The sequence below is a fragment of the Schistocerca serialis genome, chromosome 2 (assembly GCF_023864345.2).
Source record: "Schistocerca serialis cubense isolate TAMUIC-IGC-003099 chromosome 2, iqSchSeri2.2, whole genome shotgun sequence".
In the NCBI taxonomy this organism is placed as follows: domain Eukaryota; kingdom Metazoa; phylum Arthropoda; class Insecta; order Orthoptera; family Acrididae; genus Schistocerca; species Schistocerca serialis.
Window position 1 is genome coordinate 437358091 of NC_064639.1, and position 26955 is coordinate 437385045.

The window sequence follows — 26955 nt, forward strand, 5'->3', positions numbered from 1 at the left end:
TTTGTTTCTGTACTGTGTTTACACGCCCCTCCGCCTGGTCTGAGAAGATGTGCACCGGGATTTGCTGCGGCATATATGCTGTTCACTGCCATCTGTCGGGTACTCGTCATATAACCGCTTAGGGCGCGCTCTGTCGGTGGTCGACTGAACAAACTGCACCGCGGAACCGCGTGTTGTTTACGGGATACGGGCTGGCAAGCCTCTGCCTTGACCCAGGGGCTCGGCGGAAGAGCTTAGCGACTTTTTTGCTCCCCCCACTTTTGCCATTCTCGCTGCGACTGGAAAGGCTGTTCTATATTTAGCTCACAGCGACGTGGCTCGGCCGGCGCACTGGCTGTAAAACGTGTTAGGTGTAACACAATCCCTGTTCTTTCACATGTTTATGTTGGCACTGATTCCATCCGGTGACCGCAGCTCAGCGAATAGGTACAACGTATGTACTGCTTTGTTGAACAAGGTGGTTGGTTAATATTTGTTTGAGAACAATATTCACTCTGTGTTCGTGCTTCATCGAATGACACCATGACTCCTAACACAACACTCACTAAAGTTCGAATTACATAAAGTAACAGCTGTATGTGAAAATGCGTTTCCAATGTTCGTTTGGCGAATCACGAGTGTACTTCGTCGCCGTCAGACATTGTTAGCTTAAGTAGCTACGAGCTATTTAGCGTGCCTTAAATGTTTTGTAGTAGTTTAGAATCTGATTAGGTATATTATAAATCATATTCATTGGTCGTCTCGCTTTTTAGCGAAGCAGATTCAAAGTTTTCTTAACTATAGTCGATGATGAAAAAGATCTATTTTTGGAATCAGTTTTGCATATGGTAAAATGCGTATGCTCGTTGTTAACCCGAGAGTGCAACAGAGTAGCGTCTGGAGATCGAAAAATTTTTACGAAATGGCACGTCCATAGATACGTTATACGTGGAACTGACGCGTCGTTGAAGTCGTGTTCGTAAGAGAAGCATCCTGAGGCGAGAATAATTGTAACGGACTTTAGTCCACTTTCAAAACATAATAGTACTCTTTCAAAACGTAATTTATTCCTCGCGCTCACAGAAAGATTACATTAAGTAGTAATGGTGGTGATAGTACAATCCCAAATCATATAATACCCTGACTTGGTGTATTACTACTGTAGGTGATCGGTTGACACATGGTGCAAAGTTCAGTTTTGCAGTTTGCTTGAATTTATTCGATCGATTCACGAGTGGAACTACATGTGCTCATTCAGCGTCAGTTAATTTCTTCGCATCTTCGAGTATTCATTTTCATACAGTCAACACCGCCCCCTTTACAGAGTTTTTCTTATACACAAAATGGCTTTTTGGCAAATTGTAAAATCTTACGTCAGAACTTTTCCGTAGAAAACGACTTGATGCTCTAGGTGCGAACATATTTTTTATATTTTTTCCTGCGCACTTGTTAACTATTTAGGTCTTAAAAAAAGTTTAGCTTATATTTGACTCGCAGTTTTAAAAACGTTTCTGCTGAAAGCTATTGTTACAGTTCTAAGGAATGAAAGTCTTACAGTAGATACTTCTAGAAATTCATGATACTTTGAAATGAAGTTCAGTTTCTTCGAATGCAATATGGTTACTATTCATCTGTCTTGTATAATTTAGAACATAGGTTCCTGTCTAGCTTAAGGAATGAAACTGACAGAGTTAACGGAAATAGTAAGTGCATTTTTTCAAATTTGTTACAGAAATTAGGAAGTAACATACCCTTCATTACGTGCCACAACCGTCACGCCTTCTCCCCCACCTCCCACAGCGCGATGATAGTTTCTAGATTTGGTTTTGAAGTCGTTAAGGAAACTTTGAAAAAACATTTTCGCCATCGAAGGGAATTCTCTCGAAGATTGTTGAAAGAGAATGGAAAAGGAATGAGTGTGAGAGTAGAAGGTAATGAGAATGTGGTACCTCTTTCCTAAGCTTTGAAACAGCTATTGTCGTTACATTAACTACGCGTTGCATTAGTTGCGTCGATACTCTTATGCAGTAGCTGCGAGAGATGTTAGTTGTCGTGCAGTGAGTGTTCTAGTTATGGGTAAAATTTCAGATTATCAGTTGGTAGTACAAGACGTTAGTGTTTCGCATACGCACAATGTATTGAGGGTGGACAGAAATTCCTGTACAAGTTGCTGTGTTTAAACTTGTGAAAGATCTGAAGAACAGCTGCAATGTGCACTCTGGTCCTATTAAACTTGAAGTAGTGTCATACAGTAAATGCCGGAACAACAGGAAGTAGGCGGTCACTTCTGTTCGTCTGCATACCTTCTTGTAGACCGTAATTAGTCATTAGCTTTCGATATATCTACGGTAATGATAATAATTTGTGTATTTTTGTTCACAACATTAATGTGGAATAAAGCATCATACCATTTCGATTGGACAAAGGGACGTAAAATCAGGCATAATGTTTGCCAAACTGCCAGCCTGATGTGTAACCATTTTGTCCGTATTTTCTTCTTCGATTATTTCAACCAATTCATCATACACCACTCATATGCTATACTTTTGAGGGGCGACTGCATTAGTCCTTCTCTATTTTGTTATTCTCCGTGGCTTCAACATTAGGGCAGATAAATGATTACGGCATTAAAGACTGCCCAGCGTCGGGTAGATACAGATAAGAAATCATAAATTTTTCTAACCAGACAAAATAATGAAGCTGCATATTCTAATGCCTTTGCAGCACCATTTGTTGACCATGGCTTCAGCAACTGGAAAAAAAAAGGAATGAGTGAAAACGTAAAAGTTACAGAAAAATAGGAACTTGGCAAGAAGGGTAATGCAAATGGTATTAATGGCATTTCCAAATGAGATGTGTTGGAGGAAGGGTGCATGCGTCTTTCCACGTGTATGCGCCGCTTAGTCAGTGTGTGGGTTCAAAAGGCGACGGCATGCGATGCACATTGCATATTTTTTATTACAAAGTGGTTTTTCTCAGCGACACTGCTAAAAGCGTTTAAGGTTGCTTTATAGGAACTGTTCGGCCACCATATGCTGACATTTTTCTTTATTTTTTAATGAAGTTTTCACATCTGTAGGAGCCTTCAAGCTGACGTAGATATATTTGAAGTGTTTTGTAGGCACATAGTAGAAACTGAGCTGGCAACACGCCACTAATAAACTTTGCTGTTTCAATCGTGTGAAATTATATTTTATAGTGGCATATTAATACTCAGCTTTATTTATGGTAAGGAATGCAGGCCGTAACAATGAATTTAAATTTGTACCGAGGCTGGGATTCGATCCCAGATGTTCTGCTGAGGAGGCAGATGCAATGGTTAGCGCATCTGACCAGTGAGCAGTAGACCTTGGCTCACATTCTGGCCTCTGTTACAATTTTAATTCATTGTTTCGACCTGTATTCATTATCTTTGCTGTTATGAAAGAGGCATCCAAAGTGACAAACTCCAGTGCTTAATTTGTCATCAGTTTCACAATATCGTAGCTAATTCCAGTAAGACATGGCATTTAGTGAATGATTTGCATTGCAACTTCTTGCACTTATTTGTCTTGTTTCACTCAAACTTTTAGAACGTAGTTAATTATAAGATTTTGACACTTCCGGAATCCTACCGCCCATGGGTGACGGGATGACGCGCCGCCACCGACCTCCTCTGCCACTCTCCATAGAACCAGCCATGGCGACTAAAGTTGCGAAGTTCTCGCAGAATTAATCCCTCCATGTATCACAATATCGAAGGAATTTCTACCTAGTAGCATATTAAAGCGTTTCGTCAGTTGAATGCTTCTGGTGAGTACTTAGCTACCCCATTGTAGAGGAAATAGTGTTTTCTGCTATGAAGTAGATACTATAAAACTACTTCCTTGGCACTGTTTTCCCTTTACGTAATTCACACACCATCGACTGAGTCAGTTTTAAGTTAGCAAGCACGCTTCGTCACCTCCGGCGTTGCCTTTATCTACTTCTCGTTGACAAATTCAACGGATTTAATACACTGAAGAGCCAAAGACACTGGAACACCTGCCTAATATGGTGTAGGGGCCCCGCGAGCACGCAGAAGTGCCGCAGCACGACGTGACATCGACTCGACTAATGTCTGGAGTAGTGCTTAAGGGAACTGACACAATGAGTCGTGCAGGGCTGTCCGTAAAACCTTAAGACTATGAGAGGGTGGACATGTCTTCTGCACAACACGTTGCAAGGCATTCCATGTATGCTCAATAATGTTAATGTGTGGGGAGTTTGGTGACAAGCGGAAGTGTTTAAACTCAGAAGAGTGTTCCTGGAGCCACTGTGTAGCAATTCTACACCTGTGGGGTGTCGCATTGTCCTGCTGGAATAGCCCAAGTCGGTCGGAATGCACAGTAGACATGAATGGATGCAGGTGATCTGACGGGATGTTTACGTTCATGCCACCTGTCAGTCGTATCTAGACGTATCAGGGGTCCTATATCACTGCAACAACTGCACACGCCCCACACCATTACAGAACCTCCCCAAGCTTGAGCAATCCCCTACTGTCATGCATGGTCCATGGATTTGAGGTTGTGTCCATACCCGTACGCGTCCATCAATTCGATATAATTTGAAACGAGACTCGTCCGACCAGGCAATATGTTTTCAGTCAACAGCCCAATGTCGGTGTTCACGGGTCCAGGCGAGGCGTACAGCTTTGTGTCGTGCAATCATCAAGGGTACATGAGTGGGCTTTCGGCTCCGAAAGCCCATATCGATGATGTTTCGTTGAATGGTCCGCAAGCTGATGGCTCAGCACTGAAATCTGCAGGAATTTGCGGAAGGGTTGCACTTGTCACGTTGAACCATTCTCCCTAGTCGTCGTTGGTCCCCTTCTTGCAGCATCTTCTCCCGGCCGCAGCGATGTCGGAGATTTGGTGTTTTATCGGATTCCCGGTATTCACGGTACACTCGCGAAATTGTCGTACGGGAATATACTCACTTCATCGGTATCTCGGGGATGCTATGTCCCATCGCTCATGCCAAACTCACTTAAGGGGGGGTAGGACGTCAAACGGGACGACTTGGAGCAGGAGAGACACCACAGGAATTTTTAGTTTCTACTGTTTATAATTTTAAAACTTTGTCAGAATGACCAGAAAGGATTCAGGATTTACATTTACAGTGGTGGAAGATCAAAAATATAAGAAAATAATTTATTTTTTTACATTTGTATTTCACCTTTTTTTCACTTACCATTGCTGCATTTGTTGCTATAGGTACACTTTTCTTTATAAGTAAGGGAGATTCTTCGATGAATTTTGCACAGTGTACAAACCATACTTACAGGTGTATGAAACTCAAGAATTTTCCAAATCTATTAAAAAATGTGGTAAAAATTGAGGTAATTAACTATAAAATTTGAGTTTTTTCTAAACATGAAGTTTAAAATGTAACAGCACATTCATTTTTTCATAAATTAAATAATTTCTAGAGTTTCATACACCTGTGAGTGTGGTTTGTATGCTGTGCAAAATTTATCGAAGAATCTGTCTTATTTATTAAGGAACGTGTACCTATAGCAACAAACGCAGCCAATAGAAGTGAAAAAATGAACTTTCACATGAAAAAAAAATTTTTTTAACTTCCACTGCTATGATTGTGAATCCTGAATCCTTCCTGGTCATGCTGAAGAAGTTTTATGAATTTATTCGTAAAAGTATAGACAGTGAAAATTGAAATGTCCTGTGGTGTCTCTCCTGCTCAAATACGGCCCGTTTGACGTCTACCCCCCATAAATCTTGATAACATGCCATTGTAGCAAGAGTAACCGATCTGACAACTGCGCTAGACACTTGGTGTGTTATATAGGCGTGTTTACACACATTTCAATACGCATGCCTCTACCAGTTACTTCGGCTCTTTAGTGTAGCTAACATTCGCGCCCATCTGCCGAGACTGTTCCCACGATTACGTTCCCGCTTGCACTGCGAATACTGTGAACTGGATCTGGGCTGTAAGAAGTCACGTGGTAAGCAATAGTAGTACTCACTACCGGCGGGGACAAAGTTTGCTTAGTCGAATAATGCCAACTGTCGACACCGTAGACATAGGGGAAATTACCGTTGCGGTAAATGGTTGTTTCGTGGTGACCAATGAGCAAATCTGAAATGACGCGGGCGTGTCTGCTAGCCCTTCGTCGAGAAGATGCAGACAGCCGCCGTCTGGTAGCTCGCCGTCTGCGGATGGCCACGAATAGACGCAGCCTTCCGGCGCTACGCTGCACCGCAGGCTGGCCGGCTGCCACGCCCATCGGCCTCGCGTGTGCGCCACTCGGCGGTCTCGGCTTACGCCTGCAGTGAACGCGGCTCGCGGCCCTGGAGCTGCCTCTGTTACGTGACGCATCATTACTTTCGCCTCGCATTCTGCCACAGGCGGGCCTTTCACTTTCAGAGCTGGAAGACCGCGCATTGTAGCAACAAGTATTTTGAAGGATCTTCGGGTCCACACACATTTCCCAAAGATACACAGAGCGTCGTGGATATCGTAGAGTTATATATTGGGAACGACCTGTTTGAATATATTAGCAACGAAACCACCGAGTATTACAATCAAAATTGCAATAGAAGGAAACTGGATTTAAAAAATGCCAATTTGTCTAAGTTATGGGACCTGAACTTAGAAAATGGTTTGGGCTTGCTATCCTTATGGGAATTGTAAAAAAAAAAAAGCAAGGATCGATAATTATTGGTCAGCGAATCCGTTGATACACACACCTATATTTCGCAAAACGACGTTCCGCAACCGATTCAGACAAATATTATCATTTTTTCGGACGACAACAATAAACTGGATAATACCGACCGGCTTTTCAAAGTGCAATTCGTAATTGATTATTTTTACAAAAAGTTTAAAGAAACGTTTAATCTACGTCGAAATATCTCAATTGATGAAGGAATGATACCGTGGAGTGGTCAGTTAAATTTTAATGTTTACAGTCCGTCGTAAATTACGAATCATTCGGATGCTGTGTGATTCGAGTAAAGGATACATTTCCTCATTCAAGATATATTCCGGTGCTGGAAAACCTTTAGCAAAAACATTGATGGAACTATTGACACCTTAATGGAAAGTGGCATTACCTCTACATGGATAATTATTATAACAGTGTAGAACTTGCAGAGAAGTTACTTGAAAAGAAAATTCGAGTTGGTGGAACGATACGGCAAAATGAGGATTTCCGGAAAAACTAAAGCGCGCAAACTTCAATGTGTTTGAAGCTAGTCATCAACGGAAAGGTGACAAACGGCCGGCGACAAGCCAAGTAATCCGAATTAGCGCCGCCGGCGCGAAGCGAATAAATTTGTTCGAGACGTGCGGACGGCAAAGTGTTAACAGCAAGTGCCGTGAGTGAATGCAACAAGTTTGTTTCCAAACGAGACGCACAGCGCATACTGTAGACGCTTCCACTGTTGTGTCGATATTTTCAGTGTAGTACAGGCATATAGGCGTAAACGGGTGTAAGAAATCCAAAGGAATGAAAGTACACCACGGGAGGCCACGGGTTTCGTGTACTAAAATGACCTGAACAGTCTCCGAAATATTGTCATTGGAAATTTGGTTCATCTCGTGTAAGAAGGATACTGCGCAAATGTATTAAATGTCGCAACTCAAACATGTAAGGAGAAACATATTTTCCCAATAAACAAGACTTAGCAAGCAAAAAAATCGAGAAAGAAATGCTGACGTATTTTCCACTAGCGCCCGGGAAGCCACGTGTTAGGACTGCGGCGTAGTTTGCAGAGCAGGCGAGCAGCGAAAGCACAGCTTCAAGTGCTTCCAGGGGGCTGTCTCCAGGGCGACGGCGTGACGTCAGCTGAGTGTAGAGTAGCGCCGTGTAGCGCATGCGTACTTCTACGTGGGCCAGCCGGCCTCGCGACCAGGAAGTCAGTCAGGGTGTCCCTGCTAGATAGCAGTTCACCGTGGCAATAGGCAGACACATGTTAAGCGATGCATGATCCATAGACTGAACTGCGATTCAGCACTACCTCTAGCGCGTGCACGTGCCAATAGGCTCACAGATACAGTCCATCAATACAGCACTCAACTACCTTTTTAGTTTGTCATTCAGTCGTTCGCACATAGTCCGTGGTGCTTCAAAAAAATCTGTATTTTTCAATACCGTAACTTCTACAGCAGTGAAAAGACACGGTCCAGTCAACGCTGTGACCACCTGTCAAAAGCCTGAAAATACACTCCTGGAAATGGAAAAAAGAACACATTGACACCGGTGTGTCAGACCCACCATACTTGCTCCGGACACTGCGAGAGGGCTGTACAAGCAATGATCACACGCACGGCACAGCGGACACACCAGGAACCGCGGTGTTGGCCGTCGAATGGCGCTAGCTGCGCAGCATTTGTGCACCGCCGCCGTTAGTGTCAGCCAGTTTGCCGTGGCATACGGAGCTCCATCGCAGTCTTTAACACTGGTAGCATGCCGCGACAGCGTGGACGTGAACCGTATGTGCAGTTGACGGACTTTGAGCGAGGACGTATAGTGGGCATGCGGGAGGCCGGGTGGACGTACCGCCGAATTGCTCAACACGTGGGGCGTGAGGTCTCCACAGTACATCGATGTTGTCGCCAGTGGTCGGCGGAAGGTGCACGTGCCCGTCGACCTGGGACCGGACCGCAGCGACGCACGGATGCACGCCAAGACCGTAGGATCCTACGCAGTGCCGTAGGGGACCACACCGCCACTTCCCAGCAAATTAGGGACACTGTTGCTCCTGGGGTATCGGCGAGGACCATTCGCAACCGTCTCCATGAAGCTGGGCTACGGTCCCGCACACCGTTAGGCCGTCTTCCGCTCACGCCCCAACATCGTGCAGCCCGCCTCCAGTGGTGTCGCGACAGGCGTGAATGGAGGGACGAATGGAGACGTGTCGTCTTCAGCGATGAGAGTCGCTTCTGCCTTGGTGCCAATGATGGTCGTATGCGTGTTTGGCGTCGTGCAGGTGAGCGCCACAATCAGGACTGCATACGACCGAGGCACACAGGGCCAACACCCGGCATCATGGTGTGGGGAGTGATCTCTTACACTGGCCGTACACCACTGGTGATTGTCGAGGGGACACTGAATAGTGCACGGTACATCCAAACCGTCATCGAACCCATCGTTCTACCATTCCTAGACCGGCAAGGGAACTTGCTGTTCCAACAGGACAATGCACGTCCGCATGTATCCCGTGCCACCCAACGTGCTCTAGAAGGTGTAAGTCAACTACCCTGGCCAGCAATATCTCCGGATCTGTCCCCCATTGAGCATGTTTGGGACTGGATGAAACGTCGTCTCACGCGGTCTGCACGTCCAGCACGAACGCTGGTCCAACTGAGGCGCCAGGTGGAAATGGCATGGCAAGCCGTTCCACAGGACTACATGCAGCATCTCTACGATCGTCTCCATGGGAGAATAGCAGCCTGCATTGCTGCGAAAGGTGGATATACACTGTACTAGTGCCGACATTGTGCATGCTCTGTTGCCTGTATCTACGTGTCTGTGGTTCTGTCAGTGTGATCATGTGATGTATCTGACCCCAGGAATGTGTCAATAAAGTTTCCCCTTCCTGGGACAATGAATTCACGGTGTTCTTATTTCAATTTCCAGGAGTGTATTTTGCGGCGCGGACGTGCAGGAAGTGTCACTGACAGCTTTAGGAAGGTACTGATGTGGAGCCATGTCGAATCCAGTGCCGTGACCAGTTACGCTATGTTTCTCGGTATGGCGCAAACAGCCGGATCGAGGTGATCCCAAATTCGACTGGGTCCAAACCGGGGAGTTTGGTGGCCAGGGGAGTACGGTAAAGTCATTCTGGTGTTCTTCCAACCGCGCACGCACGCACCCACAGCAACACGTTGCAACGCCATGCTGGTACATGCTGTCGTGCCGAGGAAAAACATTCCGCATGTAGGAACGGACATGGTCCCCCAATGATAGGAACATACTTCAGTTGATCCAGTGTGCCTTGCAGAATGTCGAGATATAGGGAATGCACGAAAACATTCCCCAGACGATAACGCTCCCGTCTGTTCTCCCCTATACGTCTCCGCAGCCGTTGGTCACCCTTGTCGGCTATGGCCCACGGTGTACCGAAGTTGCCTCAGCGCCTGTTCTGGATAGCGCCATTTCACATGCACGATAAACTTTAACCACGGCAGCACACGAACAGTTTACACACCCAGCCGTTTCGGAAATGCGTCCATCCTTGGTCCAAAAGTCGGTGATCATGCCCTTTTGTAGACGTTAGATAAATCTGACAGTTTCCGCATTACAACAATTTTTTTTTCTTTTCCTTTTTTTTCCGCCATCGCCCCCTTGCTTCCCCGGTACACTGCGTGCTGCATCTGTGATTGGTTATTGCAAGTTGACGTTGAACATAAGCGGTGGCTACATTAATGGAACTGAACCGTGTAGAAACTTCGAGCAAAGTTTAATTTACGTGTAGGACTAATTTTTCGCGGGTGAAGTTGAGGCGGACGAGGTAATTCAAAATTAGTGAATTATGAAATTGAGCCTACGTGATCATCAGAAGTGAATGTTAGTGCAAAAAGTATAGAGACTGCATTAATAAAAAATAGAGATAAATTAAGACTGTGGTTTTAATGCTTCACGTCTTCTACATAGTATCCTCTCAATTGAGTACAATGCACAGAACGCTCATACATCCAGGTGAAACTGCCAGAAAAGTCCTCCTTTTGGATGTTGTTGAACTACCGCTTCACGTTGGCTTGAAAGTCGGCTTATGCCGTCCCAGCGTTTCACTCTTCATGTGAATTACTGTACTCTTATCGTTTTGTAGTAGGTTCGTATTTATCACACACAGTCTCGGAACTTTTTGGTCGACGTACGACGTGATGACACAGAACTAAATGTCCGTCATTTGGACGTCAGACGAACATCAGACACGGTGTTATTTTACGTTACTCCATATTTCAGACTGAATTGGGGCATACATTCAAGGACATCGTTTAACTATGTTGTTAGCTGGTTTACAGCACAGTTGAGTTACAGCTGAAGCGATTGTCTTATCTCGTGCTGTTTTGAAGTTAAAAGCGTGCAGTGCGAGCACGAGTGGACAACAGTCACATTTCTAGCGGCAAGCACTACAACCTGTTTGAACTGCGTGCTGGTGTGAGCCTTTTTACATAAATATGTCCAACAGAAAAGACAGAGGTTGGAAACTGACTGAAAATATTGTGTGTTAGACAGAGGTAGACGAGCTGCCTCGTATTGTGCAGTATTGACGTACTCCGCGAAGTACCTCGAAACAGCTATCTGAAGCGTTCTGTGCGCGACACCTCAGGAAGTTGATTTACTGGGCGGCGCTGATCGTGTGCGTCTACGTATTCCTTTACGGGCAGTAGTTGCTGCCAGCAGTGATCATGAGGTGTGTTTCATACATACACGGCACACAGTCGTCAAGTCTCAACAACAGTTCCTCATTTTGCAGTTAACTGACTACCTTAAACTGCGTAACATAGGCGTAATAGATTATAAAATACTGGAAAAAGGATTTCATCACTTACATTTCGGCGGAAAAGTGTAGGCTTTAGATACAGGAGCAGCAAGGAATGAAACAATGAATCTTGTGAAACTCAAATTATTTTACTACGATAATCCTGTACATTGCAACTGGCTTCGTTTCCCTTTGGCATGCTGTTCACAAGGCTGGTTGGCTGGCTGGCGTTCTCTCTCTCTCTCTCTCTCTCTCTCTCTCTCTCTCTCTCTCTCTCTCTCTATATATATATATATATATATATATATATATATAAAGTGTAGCCATGTACGGAAGTGTAACATGGTTCAGACAAAAAGAGAATAGATGATTTTGAATTCTTCTGTAGAAGAAGGCTGAAGATTTGATTGGTAGATCGTGTAACCAATGAGATTATGAACAGAATTACAACAAAAATACGTAAGACTTTCAATTATTTGTTTTAATTACAATATCTTTTCCTGACCTTATCCCGTGTTGCCACGGGCTCGTCATGTTAATCTAGATTCGGTAGTGCTGCTGTTACAGGGTGGCTGGATCTCCTCCTCCTCCTCCCCCCTCCCCCCCTCCCCCCCTCTACCTCCTCCTCCTCCCCTCCTCCCCCCTCCCCCTCCCCCCCGCTCCCCCTCCCCCACTGTCCCCAGTCCCGGCGGGGAAGGAGTCTGTGTACCCCTCCCCCCATCTGTCTCCGTCTAATGCTATACCAAGTGTGTGAAAGTGAGAGACTCTTTCGGAATGTATGCGAATCGTGTAACTGAGGCGGACCGTCGACATCAACCCCGTATTCATCCAGTCGGATGTGATGAACCACATCCAGGGTGGCATACACAACGGCCCTCGTCGCTAATCCCCTGGACGGATTCTATGCGGGGCCGTTGCGCCTCCCCGAATCCCGAAAGCGGAGAGCTAACGAGCACGGCTATTCGGGCATGTTGTTTTATTAGAATGTAAAATGCCTTAATACATTGTCTAGTCACATTAATGTAATCATCTGTCAGAAGCCTGAACAACCAGATTTCGTAGCAGGTAGGGGTGGATATGGTCGCCAAGGATACATGCATACTTGTGTTGATCCACTATACTTTCCAGGATGACGAGACCACATGGAGAATACGATGAAAACATTCCTCAGACCATAACTCCCTCTCCTCTGGCTTAGACTCTTAAGAATGTTGCACGGTATTTGCTTTCAGCCGTTTCTCGCCGTACATGCCAACGGCCACGGAGTATAAAACGTGATTTCATCTGGAAAGGCCATTTGTCGCCACTCAGTAGACGTCCATTTGCGGTATTGATGTGCAATTTCCAGGCTTCCTAGCCGAAGAGCAGCAGTTAGCATGGCGCATAAACCGGGCGCCTGCAACGGAGGAGGCCCATATGCAGCTACGCTCGCTGTACATATCTCCGCAGCTGTCGCTCACGCCTGTGGTCCATGACCCGTGGTGCACCAGAGTTGCTTCGACGCTGGTTTTGAATAACGGCGGCACGGTGAACAGTTCTAGCCGTTTCGGAAGTGCTTCTATTCTTCGCGCGAGAGAGAATTTGAATGTTAGAAAAATCTCTCCCTTTCCGCATATTACAACGACGGCACTGTTTTTCCGCGTGTTCCCCCGTCCCCGACATGCCTTATCACACTTCCAGTGCTAGTGCTGCCACCTGCCTACTTGTGCGTTATTGCAGGCTGACGTCGAACATTGTCGGTGGTCACGTTAATATGACTGGACCGTGTGTGATAGTTTTAGTACATCAGTGGTTAGGTCAGTACATCGCTTTTGTATAACTTACAAGAAATGGTTCAAAGCGAAATACATAATTCGAAAACAATCTGTCCCAAAATTTGAAAAGTACCTATGTCAGAAAATTGATTTACGAACTACAGCCATAATGAGTATTTCACTTAAAAGGGAAGCTTCCCATCGCATCCTGTTCAGATTTAGTGATAAGAGGGCCCAATGGTCAATCCGTCAAAAACTGAAGACAGATCAAGCATGAGAACAGAAAGAAGGTGCAGTTGACTGTAAACAAAAAAAAAGCAAAATAGAAACAGTAACAGTAATAGAAATAGTAACAGTAACTGTGTTGGACTACAATGCTGGCGAGCCGTGTTCAAACTTCCCTACTTCCCTTTTGCCTTTTCTTTTGTAGATGTCGTGTGCGTGTGCGTGTGCGTGTGCGTGTGTGTGTGTGTGTGTGTGTGTGTGTGTGTGTGTGTGTGTGTGTGTGTGTGAGAGAGAGAGAGACACGTTAGTTGCAACAACGAGGTGTAATGTGGGGGACCTATAATGACAGTTGATTCTGCACAAGTACTTTATCAGCAGCCGAAAGGAAGTGACTTTCGAATGGGAACAGCAAACGTATGATGACAAGACTTCCCGAAAAACACGTCTGGTGCGTGATACACGGCATTAGTGACAATATGTCCCTCATATGACAGGAATCTCTTACCGACGCACCTAATTTGTACGCCTGGTACGTGAGATATGCATCCTTGCTCGATTTAAGTGTTCGCATGAATGTGAACCTGATCCCTCCGAAGAAAATGATGAAAACGTAATAGTTTGTCACATAAGCTGTAACAAATGAATGCAACAATTTCAAATTCACAGTTTCTGTGTGCTGTTTCAAAACGTACGTTTTTAACCTTTTTGAAGTTGCGTTCCGTTTCGGGAGTCTTTACTCTTGAATTCCTATGTTCTAACATAGTTCACACCCGTTAAATTTTTTGTTTACATTTCTGTGAGACGCCCGTGGTATTCTGCCAGCTCTCACTATTCAACACATTTACTTACCACGGTAACGTAATCTTAACACATGACTTATATTCTAGTTCAGTGTATAGGATGCCAACTGAAAGAAAACAAACGTGTCAATGATCGGACGGACAGTTCATAATTGTGAGAAAAAAATAAATTGCACGAGGGAGTTTTGAACACGGCTCGCCCGCTGGGCAGTCCGACACCATGACACCCAGGACCTCATTGCTGTTTCAGGCTGTTCTTTATTGCACTTCTTGTATCGTTCATTGTTCCTCTTTTGACTTTTTTCACAATTTTCATGCTTGATCTGAGTTGAGGAGAGGGGACGGGGGTGAGATAGGGAGCTTCCCTTGTTACGACGGCGTTAGTGAATACAATTCTGAACACTAGCTGTACATGAGCCTGTTAATGGGAGGTTACCTGTACTTTCCCTGTACTTTCACTAATTTCCCTTCTTTCGAGAAGTATGTGTTTTTCTTTTTTCGCTTAAGTAGAGGAACATCGCTTTCTGTCTTGCCTTACTCAACTGGCTGTGACTTGCCGACACTCAAACCGTGGCTGATTCGTTGACAGTACTTACGGCCAGCCTGAGGATGAGAGACTTTCCTTGCCTGTACTCTGTGTTAAATGTAGCTTGTAGTGTATACAATTTCACGCCTTTTTTCGAGAAACTTTAGTTCTCCTGCTATTTTATTACCCGGAAATAAGCTGAGGAGGGTCCCACAGACGCGGGCTGTTGCCACTGTGGCGGCTTCTCTTTTCCAGCTGCGTGCCGGGCAGGGGGCGGTAGCGGTAGTCTGGGCTGAGCGCTAGGGCAGTAAGCAGCACGCGGGGCGCTTCTCTGCCGCAGGTTTCGTCGCGTCCACGGCCACCAACCCCATCTGGTTCGTCAAGACGCGCCTCCAGCTTGACTACGCGCGCGACGGGCACCGCATGACGGCGGCGCAGTGCATCTGCAGGATCTACAAGACCAAGGTAAGCCGACTAATTCTCGTATTGGCATTGACCCCCAGAGGATAATAACACAAGGAGACAACACTCGGCGACTATCAGCCAAATTGAACAACGCTGCGCCATGTTTTATGTCTTCAGTACAAAGGGACGTGGTGTAGGATAGTGGCAATACTGTCAGGGAGACGATGTAAAATACAGACTGGCAATAGTAAGCAAAGCCTGAAAGAGAAGGAATTTGCTAACATTGAATATACACTGAAGAGCCAAAGAAACTGGTACAGGCGCCTAAATCGTGTAGGGCCCCCGTGAGCACGCAGACGTTCCGCGACGAGCCGTTCCATGGACTCTACTAATGTCTGAAGTATTGCTGGAGAGAAGTGACACCATGAATCTTGCAGGGCTGTCCGTAAATCCGTAAGGAAACGAGGGGGTGGAGATCTCCTCTGAACTGCGCGTCGCAAGACATTCCAGATATGGTCAATAAAGTTCATATCTGGGGAGTTTGGTGGCCAGATGAAATGTTTAAGCCGGCCGCGGTGGTCTCGCGGTTCTAGGCGCTTAGTCCGGAACCGCGCGACTGCTACGGTCGCAGGTTCGAATCCTGCCTCGGGCATGGATGTGTGTGATGTCCTTAGGTTAGTTAGGTTTAATTAGTTCTAAGTTCTAGGGGACTGATGACTACAGCAGTTGAGTCCCATAGTGCTCAGAGCCATTTGAACCATTTAGCCAACCATTTTTTGAAATGTTTAAACTCGGGAGTGTGTTCCTGGGGCTCCTGCGTAGCAGTTCTGGACGTGTGCGGTGTCGCATTATCCGGCTGGAATCGCCAAAGTCTGTCGGAATGCACAACGGACATGAATGGATGCAGGTGATCAGACAGGATGCTTACGTAGGTGTCACCTGTCAGTCTTATCTAGACGTATCAGGGGGTCCCATATCACTCCAACTGCACGCACCCCACACCATTACGGAGCTTCCACCAGCCTGAAGTCTCCTGACTTGCATGGATTCATGAAGTTGTGTCCATGCCTGTAAACGTCCATCCGCTCGATCCAATTTGAAACGAGAGCGTAAAGCTTTGTGTCGTGCAGTCAGCAAGGGCACACGAGTGTGCCTTCGGCTCCGAAAGCTCATATCTATGATGCTTCGTTGAATAGTTCGCACAATGAAGGGAGGGTTGCAGTTATATCACGTTGAAAGATTCTCTTGAGTCGCCGTCAGCCCCGTTCTTGCAGGATATTTTCCCGGCCGCAGCGATGTCGGAGATTTGATGTTTTACTGAATCAGTGATATCGCGGTACACTCGTGAAATGAAATGGTCGTATGGGAAAATCCCCACTTTGTCGCTACCTCGGAGATTGTGTGTCCCCATAGCTCGTGCGCCGACTAAGATACCACGTTCAAACTCGCTTAAATCTTGATAACCTGCCATTGTAGCAGCAATAACCGAGCTAACAATTACGCCATACAATTTTTGTCTTATACATGCGATGCTGCCCGCAGCGTGGTATTCAGATTGTTTACGTATATATCTGTATTTGAGTACGCATGCCTATACCAGTTTCTTTGGTGCTTCAGTGTATATTTGTTAGGAAGTATCTTCTGAAGGTATTTATTTGGACCGTACCTCTGTTTGAAGTGCAACGTCGGCGATAAACAGTTCAGACAAAAAAAGACAAACTTTTGAAATGTAGTGCTACAAAAGACTGCAGGAGATTGGACGAGTAGTTCAGATTAGTAGTGCAGAGGTACTGAATAGAAGACAGATGCAGAGGCAGATTAATTCTTCAGTACAGTAAGCAGATTCAAACGGGTATAGGTTGCCGTAGTTAGAGAGATGAAAGAACAGGGCAGACTAGTATGGACAGTACCATCAAAGCAGTCTTCAGACTGAAGATGACAGTAATACAGGGTGTTCATAAATTATCTTGACAGCTTAAGACTAATACGTTTAACACTATAATAGATATTAACAAATGGTTCTCAGCATGTGATAACTGTTTTTTTTCTCACCCATACACTCCATTGTGTGCACCATTAGTGGCACAGATATCTAGTCTGAATCCAAAGTCTCTCCATGTACGAGTCAAGGTCTCCACGGTGAGACACGTTCAGATCCATTGCGAATGCGTGCCTTAACGCCCTGTGGTCTCTAACCTTGGTTCGGTACGCCAAATCCTTTACAAAACCCCACAGGCAGAAGTCTAGTGGCGTGAGGCCAGGGGATTGTGGCGGGCGTCTAAATGGACCATCTCGTCCCATCCACGTATCCGAAAACTTTTCATTTAGAAATTGACGGGGTTTTGCGTCGTCTTCAAGGTAAAAGCTTAGTTACCACATGTTGAAAACCATTTGTTAATATCTAGTATAGTTTTTAAGTTATTAAAATCTTAAGTTGTACAGATAATTTATGGACACCCTGTATGTCAAATAATTACGAAATAACACCCATCTCATAATGATGAAAAGTTAACACGTGAGTCTTTCTGCAGTGGGTGTAACATATACAGTAAGGTTGTAATTAAACTTTCGCTACTTGAGTCAGTGTAGACGGAAAACTATTTTCCGTCTGGTTACCCAAATTTATATGAATAATGTTCAGACTGTGCGCTGCAGTATTTATGTTCGTAGCGTTAGTGTCCTGACTTTCCGTTAGGCGCCGGTACGGCTACGTAGGGTCGAAACGCAAACCTCAGTGTGCATTGCGGTTGAACACAACCAACATGTGTCTGGACGACACAGGAGTTCAAGTAGTTCGAATTAACTGACGGTGTGGGAATTGCTCCTGGGAGAGGCCGACGGTTAATAGCACCACAAATTGGTGAAGCTACTGTTGCCATGGCGGCGTATGCTGGACGCGATGTGATATCTTCAAACAGTGCACGAGCTGTCACGACAGCTGAACATTCCATGGTCCACCGTTGTTTAGGACAGCAGTAGAGGAATGTCCAGTCTATTGCCGTTCCAGGCTGCCGTGGATGCAGTCGGTCGTCACGCTGAGCGACATTTATAACCTGGAACGTAAAAGTGGTCCGCAGTTAACAAATGTCACCGTCTCATTTGGAAATTAAAATCTTGCTTTCAACAGTTTATTCGTTATTTCTCGTTCCTATATCCTTTCAGATGTTTCCACGATGCTTTAATCAGTCATTTGTCACGGGACCCTCTTAAGTAGCGAATGTTTAATTATAACCACCCTCTGTGTATAAATATTGTAATCCCAATGAGTTGTGTGACATTCACAATGAGAAAACGCCGTCCGTAGAAAATTACTGCAAAAAGAAGCCGAAATGTGAGAGAGATATATGCGATCTGCAAATTTCGGAGAACAGATTTGAGAGAGAATCGCTTTAGAAAAAGTTAACTCTTGCATAATTTGTGCGTAGCGTGTGCTTAACTTTATTTTCAGTTTGAAATAAGCTAAATGAATCTGCTGTTATATGAACCTAATATTGGAAACTTCCCCCCACGAATCAGCTGTATTAAGACTTAACCCGCCGTGGCTAGTGAATTATGCAATGAAGTTATCTGATCCTAAGTTTACAAAATTAGTACCGCAAAGTTCTACGTAGCTGAAGCTTGTTTTTCCTGAAACAGTTAATTATGCTCTTCATATAAATCCCTTTTTTCCAAAACGATTAAACATGTACAAAAAGATGCAAAGATTTACTTTCGTAGAGTAATTTAAACTTTCCACTTCCTACTTTACGTGCAAAGGTCTCCCATTACTAATTGAATTCGTAATTTAAAACTATAACAAGTATCTATTCAAAGGAAATCACTTGCCCCTTTGTAATACATTTTCTTAGCGCTATTATAAATTAACAAAAAGCAACATAAGCCAACTGTTGACGTAATTTGTATTTAAACTGTGAAAAATTGAAGCAATAATGATACTTCAGAATACTGTATTCGTACAAAACCGTTATTCATCATACCATCCGTTTAGCAACGGAGTTTCGAAACGGAACAGTAACTTTTGTTCTTCTGAAGTTTTGCGAACAAAGTTACAAACTATAACGAAACTCTATCAAGATTCTCGGCAAGAGCAACATACAGTATTCAAGTTGGATGATGATGATGATGATGATGATGATGATGATTCTGTACATACCGTGCAAAACAAAACACGAAGTGTTGCTTTTAAAACAGCTGCAGAATGATCTCGCAAATCAAAATCTGGCGGCTGATAACAGGCGTGGCACCGCGGGAACGCGAGATCGCCGTCCGTTTCTGCTGTCGCAGGGATAGCGTAGTCAGTCACTTCGTTTGCTTTTACTTGAGAGTAGCAACCTCGTTAAATTTCCTGTTAGTGCCAAAGAGGATTAATTGTTTTCGTTCAACTCCCGGCTTTCAGAGACTAAACAGTGAAATGATGTATGTAGGGATAATACAAACTTGCACAGAGCTTACTATAGCTAAATAACAAAGAATCCTTTAACGGGCTCCGGAACGCCCTATACTTGCAATGTTAAAATATCGCTTATAAATTACATCTTTCCTCACAAAGTATTTGAGGTAGGAAGTTGAACTTTTTACAGATTGTTTATTGGAATATGGGCTACAACTTAACACAGGGATTTTACAAAATTTTACTTCAGTTATTAAAGATGATTTTTTCAATTGTAATGAAAATTCACAACATTTTTTTGCAATTTTTTATTTATATATTCAAAAATATACAGTTTTTTGGAAAAAGGCTGTGTTAAATTATGCAGAAGGTACTGTGTAACATTTACGGAAAGTTTGAAACAAATATGTTTGGAAGATCCTTAAAAAACATGTAATTAGTATGAGAAAATAAAAAAACAAAGATTGGATTTACTTTTTAGTGCATTCCAGGTCCATAGGATGGATTACCTTCATCCTCTGCAAACTCCTCCTCCAGCTTCCTCTTGTTCCTCCTCCTGTTTACTCTTGCTTGTATTTCTAGACTCTTTACAGCCCTGTCTGCAGCCCGAAGGCGTTCCTTGTCTAAAGCAAGCATCGCTCGTACCATGTTAGAACCTATCTTCATTCCCATATTTCTAAATACCTTGCACCTTACAATGTTGCCATCATTGAAAGTCGCAACAGCATCATACACACCAAAGTGAAGTGTTTCTATTCCAACAAATACAGTCTTGGGGATTCTCGACCATATAACACTATTTACACTTTCATTGGGGTTTTGAGTTTTTCCGTGAATACACTTTTTCAACAGTTCAGGTGCTGCTAAGTCTCTGAAAATAGGTTTTATCACCTCCATTATTGCATGAGGCAGACTATGCTTATGAGTGTACACTTCACCAGTTAGCAATCCTTTGTTATATTTACACCAACTGTCTTCTTCTTTGGGACACAAGCTATGTTGGGGATTTTCATCGGTTGAAGAAGTATGAAAAAAAAAAGAGCCCAAACAGCCTTCTTCATTTCGTCGACACTTTGTGTATTTTGCCTAATAGCCATTCCATAATAGTTCTGTATTTTGTCAATTACACTGTCAGTTAACCTTCCCTTCCCATCCAACCCTTTACCATCACTGAGTTTTTGTTTTTTGTACGAAGCTTTCAGTCGCCGAAGTCTTGTTCCCATTCGCTTCTGTACGTGTCCAATACACTCAAATTTCTGCACTACAACATCACCACCATAGGGCTTCAGTCCTTGAACATGTTTGAAACTTTTAGAATCACCGTCACCAAGGTAATTAACATATCGCACTTTATCACACGCCTCAGAACGCTGGAATATACTGGCAACACCAGCCACTTCCATTCCTCCACTACTGCCACTATAGTTAGCTTTGCAATTATTTTCATGTGTACCTTTATATTTTTGTGGACATCTACAATACTTTGATATTACTGCTACTTCTAAAACTTTCCCTGTATACATACTGGTGGCAGATACTAGACCATGAAGAGATGTGTGTCCCCGTTTATGCCAGGTACCATCGAACGCTGCAGTCAAATCTCTGTTACCATTATTTTCCATTACTGCCTCTTCCACAGCGTTCTTCATAGATTCTATACAGACATCTTCTACTTTAGACCCTATTAATTTATTATAGGTCGTAAACTTGGTTGGGGGATTTGGAAGATTCATGATGCCACAGAAAATTGCACCTGCAGTAGCACCCTTACCAACTGAGCGCAAGGAATAAACAAATCTAATGTTGTGTTCGTAGATTTTGCTACCATTTTCTTCAGTTGCAGTTACTGCATCACTGTTCCAAAAGGTGGTCATGTATGAACACTTATCACATTTCAGTTGTATTTCACTAGCAAGTCCTACGTGCTTTATTATGGAGAGATCCAGACCAACTTCACTACAATGAATACATCTTACACAGTTTGAAAAAATTCCTTTGAGAACCGACATATCAAATATTTCATTCACATCCGATTTGCCCATAAAACATTCATAGTTTTCACTCATTGAACCAAGCTTCTTCTGTGAAGTATTTTCTTTCCGACTTAGACTGCTATGGGCAGGTGTACTTGAGAGGTTAGGTTCACTCACTTGGTTATCGTCTTTATTGTTTACAGTAATAACACATACCTTTGGCTTTCCAACATTTCTCCTTTTCTTAAAAGCCTTCAGAGGATTTCTAATAACTTTACTTTTACTCATTATTATACTTCAACAAAACAGAGACTCAAGAAACAGAATTAATTACGAATATTTTCGAGATAACGACAGAGTAAATAAACATGAAACAATCGACAATCACACCAGCGATATATATTGAACCATCACAGGTTAGCCACAACACATATTTTATCTCACATCACTAAAATGTACTTGATGAACACGGACGTTAATAATAACACCATTTGACAGCAGTTTAACAGCCCCACAGTGGGTCACGCCCATGTAGAACACATTTCAAAAAAATTTAAAAATAGTTGTAGTCTTCGGAATTGAATAAATTATATATCTATTGAAAGGTAATAGTCTGCAAATTCAGAAAACGCAAAAAAGTAAAAATTGAACTGTTCATGATTTTGAGCCTTTCTGGAGCCACTTAAGATAAATGTAAATTGTGAATGGAATTTTAAGTAACAATTTATTGGGTTTTATTTTTTCACTTAAAGACAGTCTAATGAAGATAGGGAGGTAAGACCACGAAAGAGTATTGACTAACAGATTTTTATAACTTGTCTGTTGACAATGTTGACATACTGTTTGTGTACTGCAGCCACGGTTCCATCTCTTCTAACTCAAGTACTTCGTTCCGTGTATAGAAAGAAGTAGGGGTACAATATACAGATTCAGATTATTGTGATCATTATTTAAAATCAACAGTAACCAAAGTACTGAATTGAGGGAGCAGCATGATGGACTAGGAATGAAATAATAACATTGTGGTAGATTTTTTACACCTGCCCCTGCAGCCACTTGTAGAATGCTCCACTGTGCTGTAAGTTAAGTGACGAAGTATCCTTACTATGGACAGAATGAGCCAGGCGGACCTGTAAGTGTTCCCTTGTAGTACTGGGGCAAGGGAATAGCGTTCAAGTCGTGGACTGTACTGTTCTAACTGCTGAAACACTTTCCGGTCGGAGTGACTTGTGTTAACTACACCGAAGATCCATTCCACCAGGGCACACAACAAGAGTGTGAGAAATATGAAAGACGGAGATAGAATTTAACTGGTCGGAATAATTTCCAATACGTCCGCAGTTCGAACGTAATGGGCCCTTGAAATTGTGCTTTCTTAACGAAGTGGTTCTGCCAATTCTGTTTGCTGTCCTCCATGCCATGGAGGTAATGTAGCGCCAGCACATGGTTCCTCATAGACGTTCTCAGATTGACCTGTAACCAGGGTTCTATATTGCAGAACGCAGAAAATGACTTGTAACTTGGGGGCCAAACGAAGAGAACACCAGACTTAATTACTGTCAGATTCTCACAAACCTTCACGTAGCGTGGGCGTGACAACTGGGAGAATTATTGGAGATCTTTCTGCTTTCGAAAAGAGTAGTGGTCTTTGGTCTGATGGTTTTCCTTACCTCACAGTTTAAAGTGCATAATACGAGACGTCTGAAAAGTCCGTGCAAAGTCAGAGAGATGCCATCACCGGCGCTTATCGAGGTCATGTTTAGTTAGTAGCATCTTTGGAAAGAACGCACACCAAGTTTCAGCCATATTGGTCTATTTCTTTGTTTGGCATTCGTGTGAATAAAGGAAGTCGAGTGATTGTCAAAAAATGGTCGAAAAAGAATTTCGTGTGGTGGTTAAACATAACTTTATGAAAGGCAAAGCGCCTCAGGAGACAAGAGAAGCTTGATAAACATTACGGTGACTCTGCACCTTGGATTAGAACAGTTAATAACTGGTTTCAAAATTTTCGGAGTGGCCATATGGGCACAAGTGATGCTGAACGTTCTGGACGTCCCGTTGAGGTTACGACTCCAGAAATCATTGCCAAAATCCATGATACGGTGATGGATGACAGAAGAATTAAGATTCGTGAGATTGCTACTGCTGTGGGAATCTCGAATGAACGGGTACATATTATTTTGCACAAACATTTGGACATGAGAAAGCTATCCGCAAGATGGGTTCTGCGATTGCTCACGCTTGACCAAAACGGAATCGTGTAAAGTGTTGCAAGGATGGTTTGCAGTTGTTCAGTAAGAATCCGCAGGACTTTAAGCATCGTTTCGTCACTGTGGATGAAACATGGATACATTATTATACTCCTGAGACCAAACAACAATCTAAACAATGGGTTAACAAGGGAGCATCTGCACCAAAAAAGGCGACGACCATTCCTTCTGCCGGAAACGTTATGGCGACTGTCTTTCGGGATTCCCAAGGGATAATCCTCATCGACTATTTGGAAAAGGGTAAAACCATTACAGGTGAATATTATTCATCGTTATTGGACCGTATGAAAACCGAGCCCCAAGAAAAACGCCGGCGAGTGGACCGCAAAAAAGTCCTTTACCATCACGCCAATGCACCAGCACACACCTCAGCCGTTGTGGTCGCAAAATTAATGGAAGTAGGATTCCAACTCGTTTCACATCCACACTGTTCTCCAGACTTGGCTCCCTCGGTCTACTATTTGTTCCCCAATGTGAAGAAATGGCTGGCGGGGCAAAGATTTTATTCAACCGAGGAGGTGATTGCAGCAACTTTTGCAAACTTGGACAATTCCTATTATTCGGAAGGGATAAACAAATTAGAACAGCGTTGGACGAAGTGTATAAGTCGAAAAGGAGACTATGTCGAAAAATAAAAAGGTTTACCCCAAACACGTAAGTACTTTTTATTTTTGCGCGGACTTTTCAAACGCCCCTCGTACATCATGGGCTGTTAAGATAAAACCTACTTGTAATTCGTCAGAAACGCTGCAAATCGTGTTATGGCAAATCTTCCAGTTGAGCGGAAGTGGCAAATCTTCTAGTTGAGCAGATGAAACAACTGTCGGAGTACTTACGCCATCAGCGATTGGAATCTCAGCTGTCAGAGCTGTTCATTGCACCATTTAAGTGGTAAATTTGTGATAAGGTCTTATGGGACCAAACTGTTGAGGTCATTGGTCCCTAAGCCTACTCACTACTTACTTTAACTTTTAGATTATGCTAAGGACAAAACACACACACACACACACACACACACACACACACACACACACACACACACACACACCCGCGCGCTGTTCATTGCACCATTTAAGTGGTAAATTTGTGATAAGGTCTTATGGGACCAAACTGTTGAGGTCATTGGTCCCTAAGCCTACTCACTACTTACTCTAACTTTCAGATTATGCTAAGGACAACACACAACACACACACACACACACACACACACACACACACACACACACACACACACACACACACCCGCGCGCGCGCGCACCGTGACAAGACCGCACAGCTACTCCGCGCGGCACCATTTATGTGAAAGAGTGCTTCGACATGGATTATTGCAATCGTATCATCTGTCAACAACCTAAAAAAATTATCATTTAACGTCACACATTTAGCTTTGTGACAGTAGCGTATTTCTAGCACCAGTTTCTATTTGAACGGTGTGGAATTTAAAATTATTTCTGTGGGTGCACCGTAGACTCTTAAAAGTTACAGGGCGGCAGCGCCTTTGCTGATTGTGGCAGGTCGTGATCAGCGTCAATCCACTAATGTTCGCAGGGCTTGATATCACTGAGTACGAACAAGACTCAGCACTTTATAAAGTGTCCGTTACAGACACATTCAGGTCCATCGCTACTTAAATGACGCGCTGTAAGCAAGCGTGCAGTGGTGAGTGTGTGCTATCAGGTGGCCTGCAAATGTTGAGTGTGAGCTATTGCTTTTCAATTCTCTGAGGTGTTCTGTGTACCTGGTTCTGAAATTTCTACGTGTTTGGCCCATACACAGATTGACAGCAGTTGCAAGTAAGTCGGTATATACCGGACTGGCTGTATTTGTGTTGGTAGTATTTCTTCCAGGTCTGCTATGTATTGTGTTGTTGGTTCTGTATGCTATGTTGAGTCCTTGTTTCTTTAGTATATTACCCACTCTGCGTGTGACTAGTTGCTGAGGAAATAAGAAACAATCAAAGACAACAAAACCACCATAAAAGAAAACACAGAGGCTGCTGAAGAAAAAACATACAGAAAACTACAGAACAAATTAACACAAGAAAATGCCATCATCACAAAATCCGGCAAGGGTAATTCAATAGTAGTCATAAACAGGAATACATTGCCAAGACATTAGAATTTATGCAAAGCAACAACACCACCACAGAATTAAGAAGTGATCAAAGAAACCGAAAAAGTCTCTCTCTCTCTCTCTCTCTCTCTCTCTCTCTCTCTCTCTCTGACCCAGTCCTGAAAACACACACACACACACACACACACACACACACACACAGCGAACACCACATATGCCCAATACACTTAAAACCCGCGCGTCTCACCTAACCAAATGGGCTATGAAACAAAGGAATGCTACACAGCCACTGCCTATGTTTGGATAAATATGAGAAAGTGCCGTGTCAAGCGACCATAGGTTACGAAATCTGCCTATTCACTTCGCCAACAACATCACACCACAACACCAAAACCGTAAGTTACACTCGAAAAACGTGATGTATACTCAGTACCGTTTGTAAATGCATAAGAAACAAAAATAAAAATTACGTTTTGCTCTTTGCAGATAAGTTGTAGATTGTGTAGCAGAATAGCTACCAAAATGTCAAATAGTATCATGTAAGGTATGTAAACTAATGCATACAGCCACTCTTTTTGCCAATTAGCTATAAATAGAAATGACATAATGTTATAAACACATAGTGCATCAGGTCGTTAATAAATTTCTCACCTGTGAACTGTGAACAAATGATGTATAATATTTTACAACAATTACTCATTCACAATTGTATATATTATGTACGAAAAGTTTCGCTAAATGTTAATATGTAACAACGATTTTACAATTAGAAAACATAAACAACCCACTGAAGATAGCACAAAATGTGCTGAAACATGTCGGGTGAAACAAAACAGAAAAAAAACGTGTCTTGCATAATGCGGAATTCCTATTCCCATTTCGCAGCAATCACGGACATAACAAGAAGATTTGCAACACCACAAGATGATGATAATACAGTTCAAAATTTTACAACTAAATTGATTTGTAGAATACATGTACTTTCATTGAATTTGTTATTCACTTTTGTCAAAGTACTTTTAACTAATTCTTATTGTTTGCAAGGGGTTTAATTTCTTTTTGTTGTAATATATCTTGATTTGA

General features: G+C 43.3%; 1 protein-coding gene across 2 annotated transcripts in view; it reads left to right on the forward strand.

Annotated features, from left to right (window-relative positions):
- Window positions 1-26955, forward strand: part of LOC126457307 (mitochondrial carrier protein Rim2) — a 180011-nt gene that overhangs the window by 134803 nt on the left and 18253 nt on the right. For both annotated transcript variants that reach the window (XM_050093490.1, XM_050093491.1), the window contains one exon: window positions 15102-15226. In XM_050093490.1, coding sequence (XP_049949447.1) covers window positions 15102-15226 — 125 coding nt within the window. The remainder of the gene's footprint in view (window positions 1-15101; window positions 15227-26955) is intronic.